This window comes from Pantherophis guttatus, chromosome 3 (assembly GCF_059756535.1).
Source record: "Pantherophis guttatus breed Tessera chromosome 3, ASM5975653v1, whole genome shotgun sequence".
Lineage (NCBI taxonomy): Eukaryota > Metazoa > Chordata > Lepidosauria > Squamata > Colubridae > Pantherophis > Pantherophis guttatus.
Genome location: NC_142065.1, coordinates 125,934,334 through 125,955,196, shown reverse-complemented (window position 1 = coordinate 125,955,196; position 20,863 = coordinate 125,934,334). Strand labels below are relative to the sequence as shown.

The 20,863-nt window shown below is 36.9% G+C and overlaps 1 protein-coding gene across 2 annotated transcripts in view; it reads right to left on the bottom strand.

Annotated features, from left to right (window-relative positions):
- Positions 1-20,863, bottom strand: part of LOC148114817 (uncharacterized) — a 281,956-nt gene that overhangs the window by 77,400 nt on the left and 183,693 nt on the right. For both annotated transcript variants that reach the window (XR_015733227.1, XM_087890222.1), the window contains exon 3: positions 15,055-15,117. Coding sequence is in view for 1 of the 2 variants with exons in the window: in XM_087890222.1 (XP_087746348.1) it covers positions 15,055-15,117 (63 nt within the window). In the remaining variant the exon portion in view is untranslated. The remainder of the gene's footprint in view (positions 1-15,054; positions 15,118-20,863) is intronic.

Here is a 20,863-nt window from a genome sequence, read left to right as displayed (position 1 = left end):
ATGAATACAATGTGCCATTGTATTTTAAGGGTTTAAAATATATTTTGATTTCACAAACTGGCTCAGGCACATTACCTGAATTATTGGAAAATTAAGTTGGGGTAATTCAAATCTACAATATATTATAGATAATTAAAAATACAATTAAGTGAAATATTAGTTATCTGTTTTGTCTTTGACTATAAATCAGTAAAGTAAGTAAGATGTTATTTATTTGCCTAGAAATTGGATTCAAGAATTGGAATAACTCATTTTAACAAAGTTTTGAGAGATTTAAATAATACTAAATATGTTTTTTTTATAATCACCAAAAATATCTCTTTCACATTCATTGAAGATATTTAAAATGTTGGTTATCAGCTTCATTACTGATTCAATATCCATTCGTTGTTTGATGACGATTAAAATAATTTAAAAATATTAATATGATTATACACTAAAATTTAGAAAGTATTGGTAAGAAGAAGTATGGATTTACTGAGCATCAGCGGTAGCAAAAGGATCATTCTCTTACAATAGAAAGATAGTGCAATCCTGGATTTACAATCATAGATTGATAGTATGTATTCACCCTCTGCTTAATGAATTGGCTCTTTATTCTGGTAATGGAAAGACTGATCAATATTATTCCATGTGGTCAAGGCTTAATGCTGTGTTTAAAAACTGAGCTCTCTTTTACAAGAATTGCAATGCTTCCTTTTTTTCTTTGTTTCTCTTTCTCTTTTATATCCTTTTTTTCCTTTTTCCTTTATGCTAAAACAATGAATGGAAAGAAACTAAAAATACAAACATCAGTCTGAATAACAGTACCTAAACACCACCCTCCAAAATTAAAAAGACATTCTTGCTAAAGCTAATTACTGTATTTCTAATTTCACATTCGAAATCATTTCAGGATTTCTTTGCCTGAAGCCCTTAACTACAAACTTCACATAGAAGAATCAAGACTTAATAGGCTTCTGTTAATCTTAGACATTATGTCATTATTCAAAATACTTTACTAGTATTTTATGTGTATGTGCATATGCGCGCACATAGACACACTGAAACCCAGTTAAGTGGCCACATGGGAAAAGGATATAGGATACTATGCTCATAACATTTTTACGTATTATTTGGCTGGAACCTAAGCAGCTTTTAAAATGAGGAAATGGGCAAATTTGTCTTACTGTGTACAGCCAACTCAGTCTCTAGACATTTATTTGAACTTTAGTTCCTTTGTGAAAGTATGTCTCTCGGTGTGTGTGGTTTAAAGAAGCAAACTGTATACATGCATGAAACAGTTTATTATTCCAACCTCCTAACTTTCAGATGGAAGGCCCACTCTTCCATTTGAACCCAGCTCCAGGTGTCACTAAATCCTGGAACAAAGTACTCTCCAAGGGGCCCCATTCACAGTGTGATGGTTTACCCATGCAGGGAACCAGTGAGAACAGCCCTTCCAATAGCATAAGATGGCTGAGGACTGTTGTTTCCCACAATGCACAAGAACAGGAAGCTGAGGCTAACATCCTACTTAAAGTTTGTTTGGTTGTATATATTAAAAAACTGAAAGAGAAATAACAAATAAACAAAGGGAGGTGGGTTGGTTCCTTTTCCTCTGAGTCTCTGCTTCTGTTGCCCTTCCATCTATATTCTGCATCACCTGAATCTAAAATGGCTTGGAGAATTTTTAATATTAGTTCCATGACTGAAGCAACCGGATTAAATTCATCTGCCATTTTTCACCCATTTGCCTCTTTTTCTTCTGCTGCTTAACTAATATGCACATGTGCACTGATAATAAACCTTGGGGATAAAATGATTCTTTACAGAACTCTACATTTAGGTGCATGAAGATTCTTCGGTGTTTTCCCTCTGGTGTGCATGTAGACCAATTCAGCCTACTGATTTTCATACAGTCATATTTGTTCCATGTAGAAAGGATTCTGGGGTGTTTTATCAGTTGTGTGCACAGGCTGCTTTGAAAGGAATGTATTTAGAAGAAAGAAGAACAGAGTCGGAAGGCACCTTGGAGGTCTTCTAACCCCTTGCTCAGGCAGAAAGCCCTATACCAGGGGTGTCAAACTTGCATCGTCACGTTGTCATCATGTGACATATCATGATTTTTTTCCCTTCGCTAAACCAGGGGTGGGGGTGGCCAGCGCATGACACATCTGGCCTGCCCTATACCATTTCAGACAAATTGTTGTCCAATCTCTTCTTAAAAACTTCCAGTGTTGGAGCATTCACAACTTCTGGAGGCAAGTTGCTCCACAGATTAATTTTTCTAACTGTCAGGAAATTTCTCCTTAGTTCTAAGTTGCTTGATTAGTTTCCACCCATTGCTTCTTGTCCTGCCTTCAGGTGCTTTGGAGAATAGATTGACTCCCTCTTCTTTGTGGCAGCCCCTGAGATATTGAAACAGTGCTATCATGTCACCTCTATCCTTCTTTTCATTAAACTAGACATACCCAATACTGTTTTAACTAAATGAGAACAGAAGGCCTGGATCCTGTTTCTCATACCTCTCTTCATCAATCCCAAATGTTTATCTTTTATGGAGAACATCATTATTTTTCTCTATTTCCTTCTGTAATGGTAAAGAACTCTGAAGGTCAAGTTCGATAAAGACAAATTAAAGTATGTGTAGCCTTGAGAAAAGGTTCCTGAGTGGCTGATAAGGGAAACACACTTCATTTTGTTGTTATATGACTCTTTTTGATATTTTGGCTATTGAGTATTTTTGATATTATGTTACTGCTTTTTGGATTAATGTATGTAGGGAATGCTTTATTATACTGTGTATTATTTTGAAAGCTACCATGAGTTTGTTGCCATCAGATGCATATAAATTTAATAAATTTTAACACTAATGTTCCTGGTACCGGTAGTAGTGGTTTGATAGTGGAACAAGTGACAAAGGGAACTGGGAGGATCCCTACATAAAGAAGCTACCTAAGGAAAATGTTATTATATGGATTTCTTCATCAATTGTTTAAATGCTCCCTTCCATATATGAAGATGAGCCTTGCTTAAAGCCCTGGAGTTCTTCCCCATAGTTATGATACCTTTTTACCAGCAAAGTTATGTAGTAAGTATATTATGGAAATAAGGAAAATGTTTAATTTAGCCACAATTTGGCAAGATGAGGGTTGGCCTACTGCCATCTAGAAGGAACATTTACATTGAATTACAATTTTGATTTTTATCCCATGTGAGTAATTTGTAATGCTGTAAGTCCAATAAATAAAACATCCAAAATATGTTTTTTGGAGCACTTGACCTTTATTATATTGATTGCTATCAAAACATTCTTAAACGTTTAAGGCATGACCTTTTCATATTCAGAGATAAAAAGGAGCTTGAAAACTTGACAGTGATGACATGCTGTAGACAAAACACTCAGAGCTGCCATTTTGGCTGATCTTAAAGCATTCATAAACACCTTCTTTAAAAAACTGTTATTATTTTAGCCATTTAATTTGGTGATCCTGTTAATGTACTTCTTTCACAAGTAGTTGGGTCAGTGGTATCTTTCTTAAATCTTAACTGTTAGCAAAGATGTAACAATTCAAGATAATAGCATCTTGAACATCAGTTTCAATGTATGGATTTTAGTAGGTGTTAATAATATTTATCTCATCTGGTTTGACTTGTTGATTTGTCTGAAGCATTGTGGAAGGAGTAAGAATAGGCTTTCCTCATTAATTCTCTGAATCATGTTAGAAATAGCTTCAGTTGTTAAACATATTTATCTGTGTTCTGTTAGAAACAAGAAGAGTACAGTAAAGGTATTAGTGCTCCTAAAAATTAGTCAAGTCTGAATTTAGTCCTAATTCAAATTGAACTGGAGATTCAAAGATGGCTTAATTTGGTTTAAATCTGTGATTCATGAAAATCTAACTCAGATTCAGGCATTTTGATTATTGAGAAAATTGCAGATCCTTAGAATAATCTTTTAAAAGATTGAAAATAATAAATAAACTTAGATTTGTTTTTCTTTTTCTGAACCAATCCCCCAAAGGAAAGGGGATAGGCCCTTATTTTTTTTCTTAGCCATTATACTAAGTTAAGATATTATTAAGTTTCCAAGTTTAGTAGTACATATTAGATCAATTTGTTGGAAAAAAATTCTTAAATGTATGTGCACAAATTGCAGGTATGCTCTCTATTGTGCAAAATTAATATTCTCTTATACATGCTGTTAAATGTGAAGATCAAGAAATATATTGAAACGCCTTTCAGATGTAAAGGCGGCTCTTTACAGGCAATGGGGCAGCGATCCCAAGGGATCGTCTAGCGGCGGCAAGAAGCAAACCGGAAGTAACCGGAATTAATATTCTCTTATACATGCTGTTAAATGTGAAGATCAAGAAATATATTGAAACACTTTTTTGCATTAATATTTGTGTGTTTAAAAAATTCTAGTCAAAAATGCAAATATTAGTGTCTCAAATATTTACAGTGTAACAAGCCCCAGTAGTAAGAGACAATGCAATACTTTATCCAAAGTACTGTATCTTCAATAGAAGGGAAATCTCCAGAGGGTTGCTGTCTATCAGTTTCCAGTTATCCTTTGTAAGTGAAGCCAAAGTTAAAATCAACTTCTTAATTAATTAATATCTTCTTTTTTGAATAAATTGCTTTTAGGGTTGAACAAGTATACTACAAGGAAATATTTTTTTACAGGTTAATCATTCAACTTTTTAATTGTTTTTTTAAAAATTCCACCTTTATTACTTTTATAAATAACTCAAGGCAGTGAACATGCTTAATATTCCTTTGCTCCTCCTATTTTCTTCATAGCAACATACCCTGTAAGGTAAGTTGGGCTGAGAGTGTGTGACTGGCTCAAATTCACCCAGCCAGCTTTCATGCCTAACGTCTCTTGGTTTCTCAATCAGTACCTTAACCACTAGCCCAAAGTCCTAGACCATCATGGGAATAATGTTGACTGTTGATATTCATCCTTTGAACACTGTTAAAGTAAGATTCATTATAGATGAGCAGTGATCCCTGGATATGTTGTGATATTTGCAGTCTTTGCAAACTTGCTTGATAAATTCCCTGACAGATTTTTCTAAATGACTTTTTACTCTGTCAAAACGTATTCATTATATGTATATAAGTTAAACGAAATCTATTGGTAATATTTAATAGATTTTTATCTCTCCTTTATTACTTTATAAGAACTCAAGGCAGAGAATATACATAATACATTTTTCTCCTCCTATTTTTCCCACAACAGTAGTCCTGTGAGGCTGGGTTGGGCTGAACACCAGCTGGCAGTCAAATGCCATAGTCCCAAATCTCTGATCTCTACTCACACTGACACTGAACAGCACTAATTCGATTGGAGCAATACAAGAATCATTGGCCACACTACCAGCCACCACGCTCATGAGTTTATCGAGGCCTGGCATTCCACAAACAATTCCATCAATAGACACATCGACCTACAACCAGCCTCAGAATTCAAATTAACCATACAGCCAACCAACAATGGCATTGACCCTCAACCAACCCACACATCCCCAACCAGCACTTCACCTCCCAATGACCCTCACCTGACATGACCTCCCCATCACCAGATCCATCACAAGATCCTCACCTGACATGACCCACACCTGACCCGTCACAAGGCCCACTAACAGACCCATCACATGACCCTACCCGACACGACTCCCCCACCCACAAACCCCCTGATGACACAAAGCCCTTTTAAGCAGAGCAACACCAACAGTGACATCCCCTAAATTCCACCGAAGATGGACATTCAGAAACCAATCCACAAACTCAGAGAATGAATCTCCACCCTCAAGCTTTAATGAATTGCAGGCAAGTATTGACGAGTGGACTTTGAGCCTATCCTGCCATGTATATGAGTGCAACATCAAGACAACTGAAGAAACTGGCATCTAAATAGAACAGCAAATATTTTGAATTGTTGGCTGTAGCAGTTGCAAGGCTTTGCTTCAAACAAAAAATATCTGTCTTAAACCAGAATTCATTGACAGAATGTGTAAAACAAAAGAGAGTACACAGGTTTTTGGCAACATTCCAGAGCAATTGATCATGAAGGCCATTACTAAAGTAAGCTTCTCTAGATTCTGAGGATTGCAACAACTATTGATTGCACACATATTTCCTCTTCCTGTCCAAAGTGCTAAATGTGTGGTTTCCAAATACTCTTGGATGAAATTAATTATATGGACCCATTTCAGTTTGGGTCAATCTTGGCTCTAGCTATGAAGCATGCATAGATTCTCCAATTGGTGGACAATTGGAGTGGCAGTGGTATAACATGGATGATTAAGTGGTTTTTAATATCTTTGTGAGTAGGCTTCTGCATGGAGTATGGAATAATGCATTTGTGTACTTTTGTCTTTTCTTTGACTACTGTTTCAAGATGGGGGGCATTTTTTGCTGAGTCATAAATCTTACTTCAGTAATAGCATCCTTCACAGTGTGGGCAAGGAGATTGGATTAATAAAACCATCCCTACAACATTGCAATGCAAATCTGGGCCCTTTCTGATATGTTTTGCATGGTTGCCTAAAAGAGAAGCTTGTTGTGTGATGTTGCTTTTGGCTTCTTTAGGAAATAACAGAGTTGGAAGGGACCTTGGAGATCATCTAGTCCAACCCCCTGCTCACGCAGGAGATCTATACTAGGGATGCAGCAAGATCCTGCAAGTGCCATTGTACAGGAAACAAAGAATCAGCAGTAGATTGCATCTGTGAACCATTTAGGGATTATTTTAATGTTCTGAAATCTAGAAATTGTTTTTCAAACCATTCAATAAATAGCCAATCATTGCAGGACTGGGCTTTTAAATGACTGTAGGGAAAAGATTCCAGTTAGCCCCTTCCCTGTCAGGCCCACTTGATTCCTTTCATCTCATAGTGCTGTTCTCCTCCCTTGGTCTAGTCCTCATAGCCTCCACAAGAAATAGGCAAAGTCAGTGCTATCAGTGATGAAGAAGGCTACTTTAAGACATTGATAGGAAAGTCCACCTAGCTCACCAACAATCCACTCCAGGATTCTGCCTGCTGTTTGCTTTGCCTGGTGCTGCTTTTGCTTTAGTTTCATCCATGTCTTCTCCATCCAGCCTATTATCTAGATAATGTGAGTGAAAGTTGTTGTTAAAGTTGTTAGGCTCAGTGATCGTGGTGCTTGATGTCATCACTGGGAGAAATGTGCAGGAAAGTTTTATTTTGTAAATATTTTTATGTACTGTCAAATAAATGCTGGCCAAGTGAGAAATATAGGGAAGGGGCCTGTATCTTTCATCAGCTGTTCCTCCTTGAAATTATATTTTCCACCATTTTGTTGTAAGGGAAAAAAGAATTCTCTTCAGTTCCTGCCATGTCATGCTCCCACTCTGGAACTACGTATATTTGCCATATACAACAATACAACAATACACATTGTGAGATTCCTGTATTTGTTCAGTGCATCCTTTAGATAGATCTTTTTTTTTTTTTGGGTAGCTCATTGATAGGGTTTGGTTTCTGTCCGACATCAGGTCAGTGAGGGTTCAAGCCCTTTCTACCCTTGGTCTCTTGAGTTGGTATCTTTCCATGCATTTCTACCATTAGAAGAACTGAGCAGGTATTCCCAGTTGCCTCCTTTAACAAAGCCGGTTCCCCTACAGCCTCAGACTTTCTCCAGAAAGTCCTTGGGGTATGATCTCCTTCCCCTCCTTTGTTCTGCTAATTGGACTAATGGCTGGCAAAGGTCTGGAAGGTTTGTTTCAAAAAAGCAAAGCAAGAGCTAATTAGAAAGTCACCTCACCTGCTCAAGCGTGCAAAGATTTGTCTACTGAGGCACTAACTTTGTTAGTGTGTAAAGACAGGATGTGTGTACAGAGAGGTATTCTTTGTCCTTCGTGAAAAAAAGAGAGAGCTAAAGATCATTACAGATGCCACCAATTCCCAGGCTATTTTTTTTATTGTGCTTGGAAGCAAAAATAAATAGTTTATTAATACAAGAAAGATGAGAGTGGTAGATAGGCTTTAAAGCTAACCATCAGCACTAACATTCAAAGGTGCTGAACTTGTGGTCTTTTTTCCATTTTACCACTACCAGCTCCTCATCACAGATAAATATTTCCACAAACACTGAATCCCCTAGTGGGTGATAAGATGGGACTTGGACAAAGGTTTATTTGGAAGGATGCAATGAGGTTGGTGCTGCCTGAAAAGTTCAGCAGGTGATGGATGTGCCAGGAAGGATGAAGGTCGCTCTGTCAAGAGTACACAGGGAGGAATGTGGGTGGTTACCAAAATATATTACTTACAAAACATCATATACAGATTGTCTTCCTTTTTCCTTTTGTTTTTTGCACTGTTTATAAATTGAACTATATGCAATTAATACATGTATTAAGAAAAACAGTCATCCAAACCAGGGGTCACCAATCTTTCGGACCTCAGGGACCACTAAATTCATAATTTTAAATCTCGTGGACCACTAATATGATCTTCCAAATGACCACCTGGGTGGGCATGGCTAGGTGGTCATGTGACTGGGTGGGCATGGTCAACTTGATGTCACTCATGTCGGGTGCCTCACCGGCCTCTATTCACCCCTCCCCTCCCCAGCCACTCCTTCCCTCCCTGCCTGGGCTCCTTAGGGCCCCAACAGGAAGCAGTTTGTTGGAGCTAAGCAGCCACCATGAGAAAGAGTTGGTAAAACAGCTGGCTCAGTTCAAATTGGATCTGACCGAGAAGGAGGCTCAGCAGAAGCACCACACTGAGGACTAGAAGCATAGGCTTTCCAAGCAGAGGGAAGACTTGTGGGAGTGCAAAGCTAGGTACCAGCGCCTGGAGGCTCAGCAGGCTGAGATGGTCAGCCAGTTCCAGGCCAGGATACAGTCCCACTGGAACAAGGCCCTCCGGCTCTTCGCCACCAGCGGTGCTTCCCTCCAGCCTTCACCCAAAGCCCCGCACCAGGAGGTTGAAGCAAACCCCAAGTCAGAATTTCTGCCCCCATCCGACCCACATAAAAAGACCCTGAAGGGGGAGACTCTCTGCAGTAACAGAGGCATTCATTGCATGTGTCTGGCCCAGGGGCCATAGTTTGAGGACCCCTGATTTAGTGCAATATAAAAAATGCAAATAATTTTTCTGCGGCCCACCAAAATTTTCTCGCAGACCACCAGTGGTCCACAGACCACCAGTTGGTGACCGCTGATCCAAATAGTCTGTTGGCTGAATACAAATTCTAAAAAAAAAAAAACCCACCACCCAACCACCACCACCACCACCCTTTAGAGGCTTCTTAGCTAACTTCCCAAATTGTAATCCCACTATAAAGTTCCAATAATCTCATTAGTTCTGATGGCTTGATCTGGGATTGATCCAAATTCATACTTTCTTTGATTCAGGTTTTAATTAACCTCATTTAAAATCAGCTTTGTTATTAAGATTAGCCACATTGGCGTGACTGTGGTGCTCAAAAAGTGATGTGGGGATGGCCTTAACTGGAGAAGAATTCATTTCTTCTTTTCAACCATCCCACCACCACTATTCCCAAGGTTCTTTCCCAGATATGTGGCACAGGAGAACTTTATTGAGGGTTTAAGTCATTGTAGTAGAGTACAGTACAGTATTTCTGAATTTGCGATACTCATTAGTTTTCAATATTCACATGCAGTTTTCATAGACAAACCATTTTAATGTGACTGAACCAAATCGACTCTTTCCTGGCCCACAAAAACTTATATAAGAAGGAATATGTTATGCTTTAAGTTGTAAAGTGTCTTTTTGCAAGTACTGCAGCTGATCAATCAACAAATATTACTGCATCTCTGGAAAATGGATAGAGGTAGTCCTTGCTTAATGACCAGTTAACAACCATTCAAAGTTACAACAGCCTCAGAGAGACTGTAAAGCACTTCCCATCATCTTAAAATGCTGTGACATGACATGATTGCATTTGGGGTGTTCAGCACGTAGCTTGCATTTTTGAATGGTTGCAGCATTGCATGGTCACATGATTGCAATTTGGAAAGTTGTTAGCCATTTTTCAGCAGAAAACTGCAAAAAGACCCAAAAAAACCAAACACCAGTCCATTGATATGCTGGATGTTTCTAATGACCATACAGTTTGCTTAAAGACCTTATGGTTCACTTAATGAATGAGCTGATTCAGTTTATGATTGCCAGGCCCCAACCAAGAAAGAGACATGGCAACTCTTCTAAGCAGAATTCTTTATTGTTCCACACCTAGACAAACATTTGCCAAAGCGAAGCAAATTACCATGTATCTGAGAACTATCAGGGAGGAGCTGATAGTTTTTTTCTCTCTTTCTCTCATACAAAATATCTGGACTCTTATTCCTCTGCTATTTCCCCTCTCCCTGCTGGAAAACCAGACCACTACATTCCATCACAATGACCATCATAAAAAGAATCATAAAATCAAGTCAGGTCATGTGGTGAACCACTTAATGTTCACCCAACTTTCAACCAAAATTCCAGGTCCAGTTATTGCAAACTGAGGATTGTCGGGTATGTGGACCAAGTGTCAAACATCAAGAGTGACAGATAGAATGAACAGAAGGGGATATGTAGATCTCATAGCTTTTAACCAAGGAAAAATGGTAGCTGTGCTGTGCTTAGTGTTGTATGCAAAATTAAGACATATAAGTTAACATAATTGTAGTTAACATCAATAATATATATACTCATATAAGTTAACATAATTATAGTTAACATAAATTGTAGTTAAATTGATATACCTTGCGTAGGAGTTGGAGAAAACTATGTGGAAAGAGTAAGTAAAATGGAGCAGAATCAAGGACTTACCATTGGATTAGTCCCAATAAAGCTGGCAATATTTATTTCTTCATTTCTCATTGGAAGGGATGAGGATCTGATGTAATTTCAGGATGAAATTTTATTTTATTTATTTATTTATATCCCAACATTATTTTTATGAATAATTCAAGGCAGCAAACATATCCAAGACACCTTCCTCCTCCTATTTTCCCCACAACACCAACAACCTTGTGGAGTGAGTTGGGCTGAGATAGAGTGACTGGCTCAAGGTCATCCAGCTGGCTTTCATGGCTAAGGTGAGGCTTGAACTCACAGTCTCTTGCTTTTTGGCTTGGTGCCTTTAACTACTACACCAAACAGGCTCTGTATAGTTTTTACTTGTCTGTCTCAAGCTATTCCTTTACCGTACCTCATTCTGCAATGGAATAGGAAGCCCTTAGGAAGCAGCAATGTAAGTACAAAAGTGTTTTGCATTGCAAAAGTTGATACCCCTAGAGATGGCCAGACTTTTAAAGTTTTCTAGTTCAGTTTTCTGGCAGTGTGGAAATCTTCTCTAATATATAACTACTAGCGTGTTGTCCAATCTTGTTTTAAATATGCTAATTGATTAGGATTTCAGCATTACCTTTGGGAAGAGTATTCCAGAGGCTAATAAATCTTGTTGGCAGCATATGATTCACAACCACAACCACTGCCAAAGTAAAGTCTAAAGGTATCTCTGTCCTTTCTCTCCTGCTTTATAGTCTACATGAAACTGTTAGGGAAATAAAACTACCATGTGAAATGCAATTGGAGAAAAAAAACAGGTAAAATTAAAAAGAATATACACATTTTATTACTTTGTGATGATGAATATATATTTTGAAAGGTGAAAACACATAGAATCCTCCCTGATGATATGAAGTAGTTATCTAATAATAGGAAGGCAAACTGGCTGAAAAGTATATCAAGGATACACTTTCTATTTAATTATTTGAAAGATTCTCCCATCTGAAAATAGCAAGTAATGGTGGGATAGGAGTATATGTGTAAAGGTTTTGTATTTACTTTCATCTTTTCAAGTAGTTTTATTTATAGTTGATGCAATTATCCCCTTAAAAGCAGATATGTGTGTTAAAAGTAATTTTGAAAGAATTCTGAATTGCAGTTGCACATAAGAAAGGGGTTTCATTATGCATCTGTTTGTATGGATATTGATTCAGCTGTTCCTTCTCCTATTAATCCCACAACAACAATCCTGGGGAGTGAATGAGATTGAGAGCAGGTGACTGGCCCAAAGTCACCCAACTGGCTTTCATGCCTAAGGTGGAACTAGAAACCCACAGACTCCTGGTATCTAGGCCAGCACTTAAGCCATTAAACTGACTCTCATGATATCTAAGTAGAACATGTATTGACATGAAAGTCTGGTCAGAATCTATGAAATGTCTAACTAGAACTTATACTGAGATGAAGGTCTGGTCAGAGTCTCTGATGAGAACATTTTTATAATCATGGTATACATTTGAGTACAGTTTTGTTCCTGGAGATTCAAATGGTAGCAACTGAGAGCGTTTGTCCAGCTCCAACTGCTGTATCAACTCTAAGTTTTTCTGAAACTAAAAATTGTATTCATATAGGACTGATTGTATCCAGATTACAATAATGCAGTGAATTTTTCATGGGGCTGCTCTTGAAGCATGGTTGGAAACTAGCAAACAGAAGAAAGTTGGGATGGTTTCTTCTATATTGTTTCTGGACACTGATCTTGGTGAAATCATTTGGTTATTGTTATGCCCTTTGCAATCCTGCTAAAAGGGTTTCTCCCTTTGTCACATATATAAAGCTTGATGCCTTCAGAATATTTAATACATCTAGACTTTGAATAAAATTTGCTAAATAATTTGTTAAAAAGTAATTCCCCTTCTATGAAATAAATAAATAAACAAGTCATAAAAGTTGTCAAGCAAATTTCCAAGGAATATTTTAAAAAATTCATTCCCTAGTAAGTTGGAAATAGCTTGCAAATTTATATTTTATACCAGAAAAAAACATTACAAAATGTTTGATACTTCATCAATAATTGCTAAGATAGACAATTCATATGGCAACAAATGGTGGACATACCATGAAACAGAAGGAACATTTTACTATATGTGGTGAACATGTAAACAAACTCAAAAGTACAGGAAAAAAATAGACAGCATGATTCAGAGATTTTCAGACATCTAATTTGAAATGAAACCAATTTTTACTCAGCGTAATTACAAAATGTATTATTTCAAATTTATCACAGTTTACTAAGATACATATTCATGGCTTCAAGGATAAATTTAGTAGAGAAGAAGACATGCAGAAGTCATACATTACCAAAAATATGAAACTGGGAACTTAAACTTGGAGAATATGTAATAATGGCAACATTAACACCATATATTCCCAACAGAAGTTTAACCAAATTGAAACAAAAATGGCTTCCATGTCTACTACATATTGTGCAGCAAGGTATTTAGACTATGCTTTTAAAGGAAATAAGAATTACCTAAAACATTAAAATTGTGAATATTGTATATTAGTTATAGTACTACAAAGGGAAAGTTAATTATAAACTGAATAATAAACTCCTCCTCCTCCTTAAATAACAACATAGTGCAGATTTTGGGTCTCAGCTCAGAGTCAAATCCTTCTTTATGTTAAAACAATTTCTTGTACTTTGGTTTTTACGGTTATTTTTTTATCAGCAATATACTGAGCACTAATTGCATAATCTTGGTAATCACTTTGTGCATTTATTGATATTCTATTTCTGCATGTTATTTTCCCCCCTTTTTCCTTCACTTGTTCATTTTCTCTCTCTTTTCTTCTTTTAAAAATGATGAAAATATATCTCATTACTTCTTAGAGTCTAAACTGAAGGAATAATTTGTCATAAGAGTGAATTAAAGCAGATTTCCATCTGCTTTGTTGGAGTAACAAATCTAAGCAATCCTCTAAAAAGAAAAGTAGATTCTTAAGAAATTATTAAGCACTAAACAAGACTTTGTTGGTATGAACTAATAGAGATAAAGCCAATTTAACTCATTAGAAGATGGGTAGGAAACTGTGGCCATGATTTAAAAATCACACATAATAAGCATTCCTTTCCTAAACAATATTTGAAGAATAGTTTTCTAATAAAATAATGTTAACATAAAATGTAAATATTTGTGCATTTTAAAATAATTGTGCTTCTATAGGTAAATTTTTTATAATTGCCTAAACCAGGGGTGTCAAATTCAATTTCATTGAGTGCTGCATCAGGGTTGTGTTTGACTTTGGAGGGCCAGGGGTGTGTGGCCGAGGGTGTTCGTGGGCATGGGCATGGCCATGGTGGGTGTGACACGGGACTCATGTTGGGGGCACCTGTGCTGGCCAAGTGCTAAGGCGGGACTTCCCTGAGACCCTCACTCACTCTCATTATAACCTTCCTTCCTTCCTTCCTTCCTTCCTTCCTTCCTTCCTTCCTTCCTTCCTTCCTTTTCTTTTTCCTTCCCTCCTCATTCTCCTTTCTTCTTCCTTCCCCTCTTTTTTATTTTTCCTTCCTTGCTCTCTTCCCATCTTCCCTTCTTTTTCTTTTTCTTTCCTCTTTCCCTTTCTCCTTTCCTGTCCCTTCTTGTCTTTGGTTTCTCCTTTAGATCATTTTTAAAAAAACCTTAGGCTTTTCAAAATGCGTAACTCTGTTTTTAGCATAATTACTGTACGTTCCTGTTTCTCATTATAGCTCCTGATCTTCAAAGCAGCTTAACAGTGGTTCAAAGTTGCAGCAGCCTTGGAAAAAGTGACTTACAACCCATTCTTGAAGTTATGACCAGTAGTAATATAGGTACTTTGCAACTGGCTAATATTTACAATGGTTACATGTGAGCCTGTAGTACAATGGACTAAAGCACTATTATTAACATCTGCTGCTTGCAATTACTGCAAATTCAAATCTCACCAGGCTCAAGGTTGACTCAGCCTTCCATCCTTTCAAAGGTAGGTAAAATGAGGATCCAGATTGTGGTGGCAATAAACTGACTTTGTATAAATATACAAAAGTATGAAGGCTATTGCTTAACACATTGTAAGCCACCCTGAGTCTCCGAAGAAGGGTGGCATATAAATTAAAATTTCAATTTCAATTTCAATTATGTGATTGCAATTTGCAACTTTGCCAGCTGGCTTCTGATAAACCTAGTCAACTGGAAAGCTGAATTCACTTAATGACTATGAAGATTAGTTTACAGTGTAATATATTCCTTAATAGAAAATAATATTTGTAACTCACAGTTAAATAGTGGGATCCTTGGTGGTCTCTGAGCTTGGTTACTTTCCTTCAGACATTTCATTACTAAAATAAAAAGAGGGACACATAACTAAGGCAGAATGCCAGCAAATAGCCTGAATCTGCAAAGATGCAGTCAGGAAAGCTAAGGCCCACAATAAACTAAGACTTGCAACAAATGTCAAAAATAATTTTAAAAGTTTCTTTCAACATGTAAAAAAAGACAAAACTTTAGGAAATGATTGGTTCATTTCAACAGGAGAAGATGGCAAGGAGCACGGAGCAGGGAGAAAGTTGACCAGCTTAATTAATTCTTTGCATCTGTCTTTACACAAAAGGACAAAATAATCCAACCTAACAAATGCAGATAATAGAATAGAATAGAATAGAATAGAATAGAATAGAATAGAATAGAATAGAATAGAATAGAATAGAATAGAATAGAATAGAATAGAATAGAATAGAATTCTTTATTGGCCAAGTGTGATTGGACACACAAAGAATTTGTCTTTGGTGCATATGCTCTCGGTGTACATAAAAGGACAAGATACATTTGTCAAGAATCATAAGGTACAACACTTAATGATAGTCATAGGGTACAAATAAGCAATCAGGAAACAATCAATATTAATATAAATCATAAGGATACAAGCAACAAAGTTACAGTCATGCAGTCATAGTGGGAGGAGATAGATGATAGGAACTGTGAGAAAGGTCAGTCTATGCTTTCGACAAATATTGATACATGAGATAGGCCAGGCATGCCCTCCCTCATAAGGAAAGAAAATTTAAGTTCTTTTTAAAACAAAGACTCTGAAGGCAGAAATGAGGGAGGAATCAGAAAAAGAAGCTGAAGACCAAATCCGGAAAAAGGAATGGAATTCTGGTTATTTCCCTAACAGCCTTGGCATCAACAAAAGGTCTAGGACTAATTGAAACAGAGAAATACCTACCTTTGAGAAACTGCTAAAGATGAGTAAAACATTTACTTAGGAATAGTTCCTTAGCTTTAATCTTTACTTCATCGTGCTTTATAAAATTATTTTTCTGTACAAGCTAGAAGACTGTCTATTCATAAAGCTATAATATTTTTGCAGTCTTGTATTTTGTATTTTGAAGAAGTGAGTTGAAGTCTATACCAATTTCTGCAGTTTAGTTTCTTTTTAGAGCGCAGTGATTATGAAACAACAACAAAAACCTTAGACTTGAACTAGAGTCACATTTTCTTTCGCAAAAAACTCCCTTAATTTCTATCTGGGACTATTAAGAAGATTGCCTGTTAAATTTTCCCAATATGTATGTTAACCAATGTTAACCAAGCCCAAAGACCTTCTTTTTAACTCTAGTTAAGGGAGAAAACACCTCTACCAACATGCATATTGGCAAATCATTCAGAAGATTAATGCACTCAGGACCTTTACAAAGAGTTGGCAATGTGCATTAGCATTATAGATTTTAATGTGAAATGATGTCAGTCTTTTCTCGGCTGCATTGTAGTGCATGGGCTGCCATCTGCTTATAATAATGAGTCTGACAATCCAGCTAAATGTGATTTGCTGCTTCTTTTGCCAACATAATGGCCTGGATATTGATCCTAATGGGAGAGCAGTTGCTGTGATTTCATTGAATAGATGAGGAGGGCAGGGTGCAAAAGAGAGATTTCCTAAGGTCTCTGGTGGAATGTCAGTCAAAAAGAAATGTGTTCTCCCAACTGGTTATTTTTTCTGAAGCCCCTGATTTTATCACAACCTGACTTCAGCTCACAAACCTCTTTGCAATTAAGTCTCAAACTGTATAAAATTATATTCAAACTAAACTGACTAGACTATACTAAACACAAATTACAAAGCTGGATCTAGCCCCAAAGAACTGGAGATATAGCAGTTAACAAGTGTAACAGGGTTTAGGTTTTTATCCTTATTACTTTCTTAGGTAATAACATTTCATGTGAATTTTATTTTCTTCAGTTATTTATTTGAGAAGGAACCAAATTGTTTCAAGTTGCCTAGCCTATTTTAGAACCTGTAAAAGTGATTTTACATTGAAGAAATCAGATGAAGTTTTTGATATTCTGATAATGCTTGCAAATTATATTGCTTTTTGAAAGATTACTATTTAAGTAGAAATTGTCAGGCTTAACAAGAATCTCCAGATTTACTAGAGAATTAAGAAAGCAAGAACCTCAACTTTTAGGGATAGCTATTAAAGATGGAAATGTTGGATAATAATCAGAGAGTGGATCCACCCAAGTATTCTGTCAGGTGAGCATTTGAAGAAGCAAAGAAAGGATAAAATGGATTTTTCACCCTAAAAAATGCTGGGAAATAACTCAGAGAAATTTCCTATGAAGCACATTTTGCTTTTCTCTGCTTGCCATGACATTTACAATAATACACTATTTAAAACATGTAGTGAAATATTAAGTATGTCTCCAAACCCTACTTTGCAAACATACAAGAAATGACCAGAATTGTTACTATGTCTGTTGAATATCTACACTATGCAAATCTGTTTTAAGCCTATAAAGTATTTGATTTTTTTTTTCTTAAACCTTCAATAAATAATGGAAAACAGGAAGGCAGAAAACATTTACATGAGAGCTTTTCACCATTATGTAGAACAGAAAGAACTTTCAATCTCCATTGGTTTAGAACCTGAAAACCAAGAGATTCTTGAGAGACTAGAACTGAATAAATGTCCTTTTCCTGATGAGACAGGACTATGTTTTGAATAGACCTTTCAAGATTTCTGTCCAATGGAGTTAAAGGGGAAAATTGGATGTTTTACAGCTGTCACTGGCTTTGTTCCTGATACATCAATAAATATATGATTTATGATTATATCCACACCACCTAACTTCCTCCCTTTTGTGATTTAATAACCCTTTCTTTCAGCGTTAAAAAAAAAATGAGACGAGCAGGACTTTTTAAAACAAAAAAACAAAAACATTTGTATTCAAGGAGAAAAACTCCCTTGCAGAAACAAGAATGACATTTTTTTCAGTTTCTTAATCAGCAGAAAGAAGCCAGCTGTCAGCCTTCCAGAATTCAGCATTTAGATTAGCTGTGAAGCCACACTTCTGTTAACTCTGCATCTGTTTAGGAAATGAAGAATAACACATTTTGTTTATTATTTTTAGTTATTAAATTTTATTAAAACAACTGTCCCCGTTTGTTCCATAGTTATAGATACGATGATCATATTGGTCATTAGTATTTTTTAGGAATAATCTTTTCCTTGTGGGTTTTAGCTTTAAATTACATTACATTAAATTAGCTTTTACACCCACTGGCTTTCTTGCCATTTCCTATAGCTGCTTGGTATTGCTATATCTTCTTGAGGCATGACCTTATTTGGCATCCACCCCCTTAACACTGGCATGCATGTAAGGGAAGACTCCCAAGCCAATGGCCTGATTACTAATAAAAGGGGGGATAAGATGGTTTTGTATTTGGTCGGTCTTTTTAAATCAGTCCCATTTAGTCTTGGTTGCTGCCCTGTGATAAAGAATTTGATTGGATTTGGATATAATAACTGAATTTGCACAAATACAATAATCCCCAGTTATCAGAGATTGTAAACTAGCACACATAATAAAGTAAATCAGAGTTCTAATTGACTCTTTGTTAAAAGTTAACATACTTCAAAGTGGATAACTCCAACAAGGAATTCTTGCTTGCTTTCTCTGGATTTTCCTAGACTCTTCTAAGCTACAATTTTAATTCAGAAGATTTGAAAAAAGATGTTCATTGCTCATCTTTCACATGGCTCTAAAATATTTCTTCTTTCTTTTTTCAATTTTCCAAGAGATCTGCTCTTTTGTCTCCAGGAAAGTTCCAGAGAGTAACTTTCTTTTATCAGAAAGAGAGGTGGCAGGGATAGTGTATTCCTGTCTATGTATTCTAAACCAGGCATCAGTCTTGGAAGCAGTTTACTTGCTACATCTGAGATGGCATCATTATCTCTAACCTGAGATGCTAGCAGGCAGTAAGTATGTGGAGAGGGCTTGCCCATTCACTGCAAAGTAAATAGTCTTTCTTTTAGATTGGCAATACAAGTTTACCACCAAGAAGTCCTAAACTTAGTTCCCAAGATCTCCAGAAAAAGGTTCAATGGATGAACAGATGAATGAATGAATGAATGAATGAGAACATGAGTGACTGCAAAGTAGGCAATATTTGTCTGGAATAGGGTGCATGGGTTCTGTGAGTCAACATTAGCAGTCTGCCAATTTTGAGTGCATACTCAAAAGGTTTTGATGGCCAGAAAAGTGGATGTATTAATGTGTTTTCTATTCCACAACAACCAGCTGTTATCTTAGTTATCTTAGGCAGAGCACTAGATATCTTTAGACTCGTTATACTGAGGGATTACATTGTGCATTGAGGTTGCCCAGACAGGAGGAATTCAACATTTCATGTCATTCTGCTTCTAATAATATCCATCTCTATAGATGCAACATTGTTTATTTTGGATATGGGATTCTATTTGATGATCTGATAGTCAAGAATCCTGAGTGATTCCATGATCATATGCAGATCACTTCCTTTTCAATTCTATATCCATAGCATGTGCAAACCTCTGCATGATCTATCAAAATAATCTGATTGGTTCCTGAATATAATTAGACAGTTTCCCAATTCATTTAACAACAATGCTATCAGTATCCTGGTTGCTCTGAAGAATATGGGGATGACTTACAATAGGAGTCCCTAATCTGTGATCCATGGACCAGCTCTGGTCTGTGACATAACAGTAACCGGACCATACAAATGAATGAAACCCCATCCACGGGATACAGGCAGCATGTGAAGCTATGCCCCCTCTGCTCCACAGAAAAATCTCTCTCCATGGAACCGGTCGGCACCACAATTTTGAGAGGACTTCCAGTTGTGGGCGGGGGAGCACTACGCACCAGGAGGAGACTCTATGGCAAGGGGCGGGTTTTCCATTTGGCTCCACAATTGATAGGGCTTTCAGTTAGGACAGGTAGAGGAAAAAGGACACCGTGCTAGGAGGAGACTCCAGAATTGAACGGGGGGCTTCTGGTTAGGACTTTTGTGGCTCCTGGTGTTTTCTTTTTTGTGGAAAACAGGTCCAAATGGCTCTTTGAGTGTTTAAAGTTGCTGACCCCTGCTCTAGCTCTATTCCGTGCCTTGGTATAGCAGCTTGCTAGTTCCTGTTATCATCCTCTGTCTTTCATACCTTTCATACCTAATTCCTCCTAAGCCTGATATATGAGAAAGACAGTATATCTATTACCTTTGTTGTTTTTCTTTTTTTTCTCATTAGCATAATATCCTAGCCCCTATAGTTTTGAGGAACACAGATAGGAAATTTAGGCTTCTTCTCCTCGGGAGTAGAGACACTGATCTATTTTTTTTTTAAAAAAAACTTTTTTTGAATTTTTTTAAAATGAAAGAATATAACATCCCTTTTTAGTAGTTCAGTGGCAGCGAGTTAAAAATGTAGAGCTGTCAAGTTTGCAGAAAATAACTCAAAAGGATCTCCCATAGATGTAGACCACAGGATGACACTGGTCTGATCTTAATTTAGAGGCATATCTCTGTTTCAAAGAGATTCCAAGTTACGAAAAAAGTCATAATGACTGAGCTTTTACAAAGAAAATAAATACTGAGTAGCCACCCAAAGATGACCCGCAGAGAGAGTGCCTGGGGTAGCCGCAGACATGGGAGGAAAATCAAGCACAGGAAGTGCCTGTATGGGGAAATTCCACCAGTGGGTTGGAAAGGGCTGGACTAAAAGACAGCACTGATGCATTGATCATGGCAGCACAAGAACCAGGACTGAG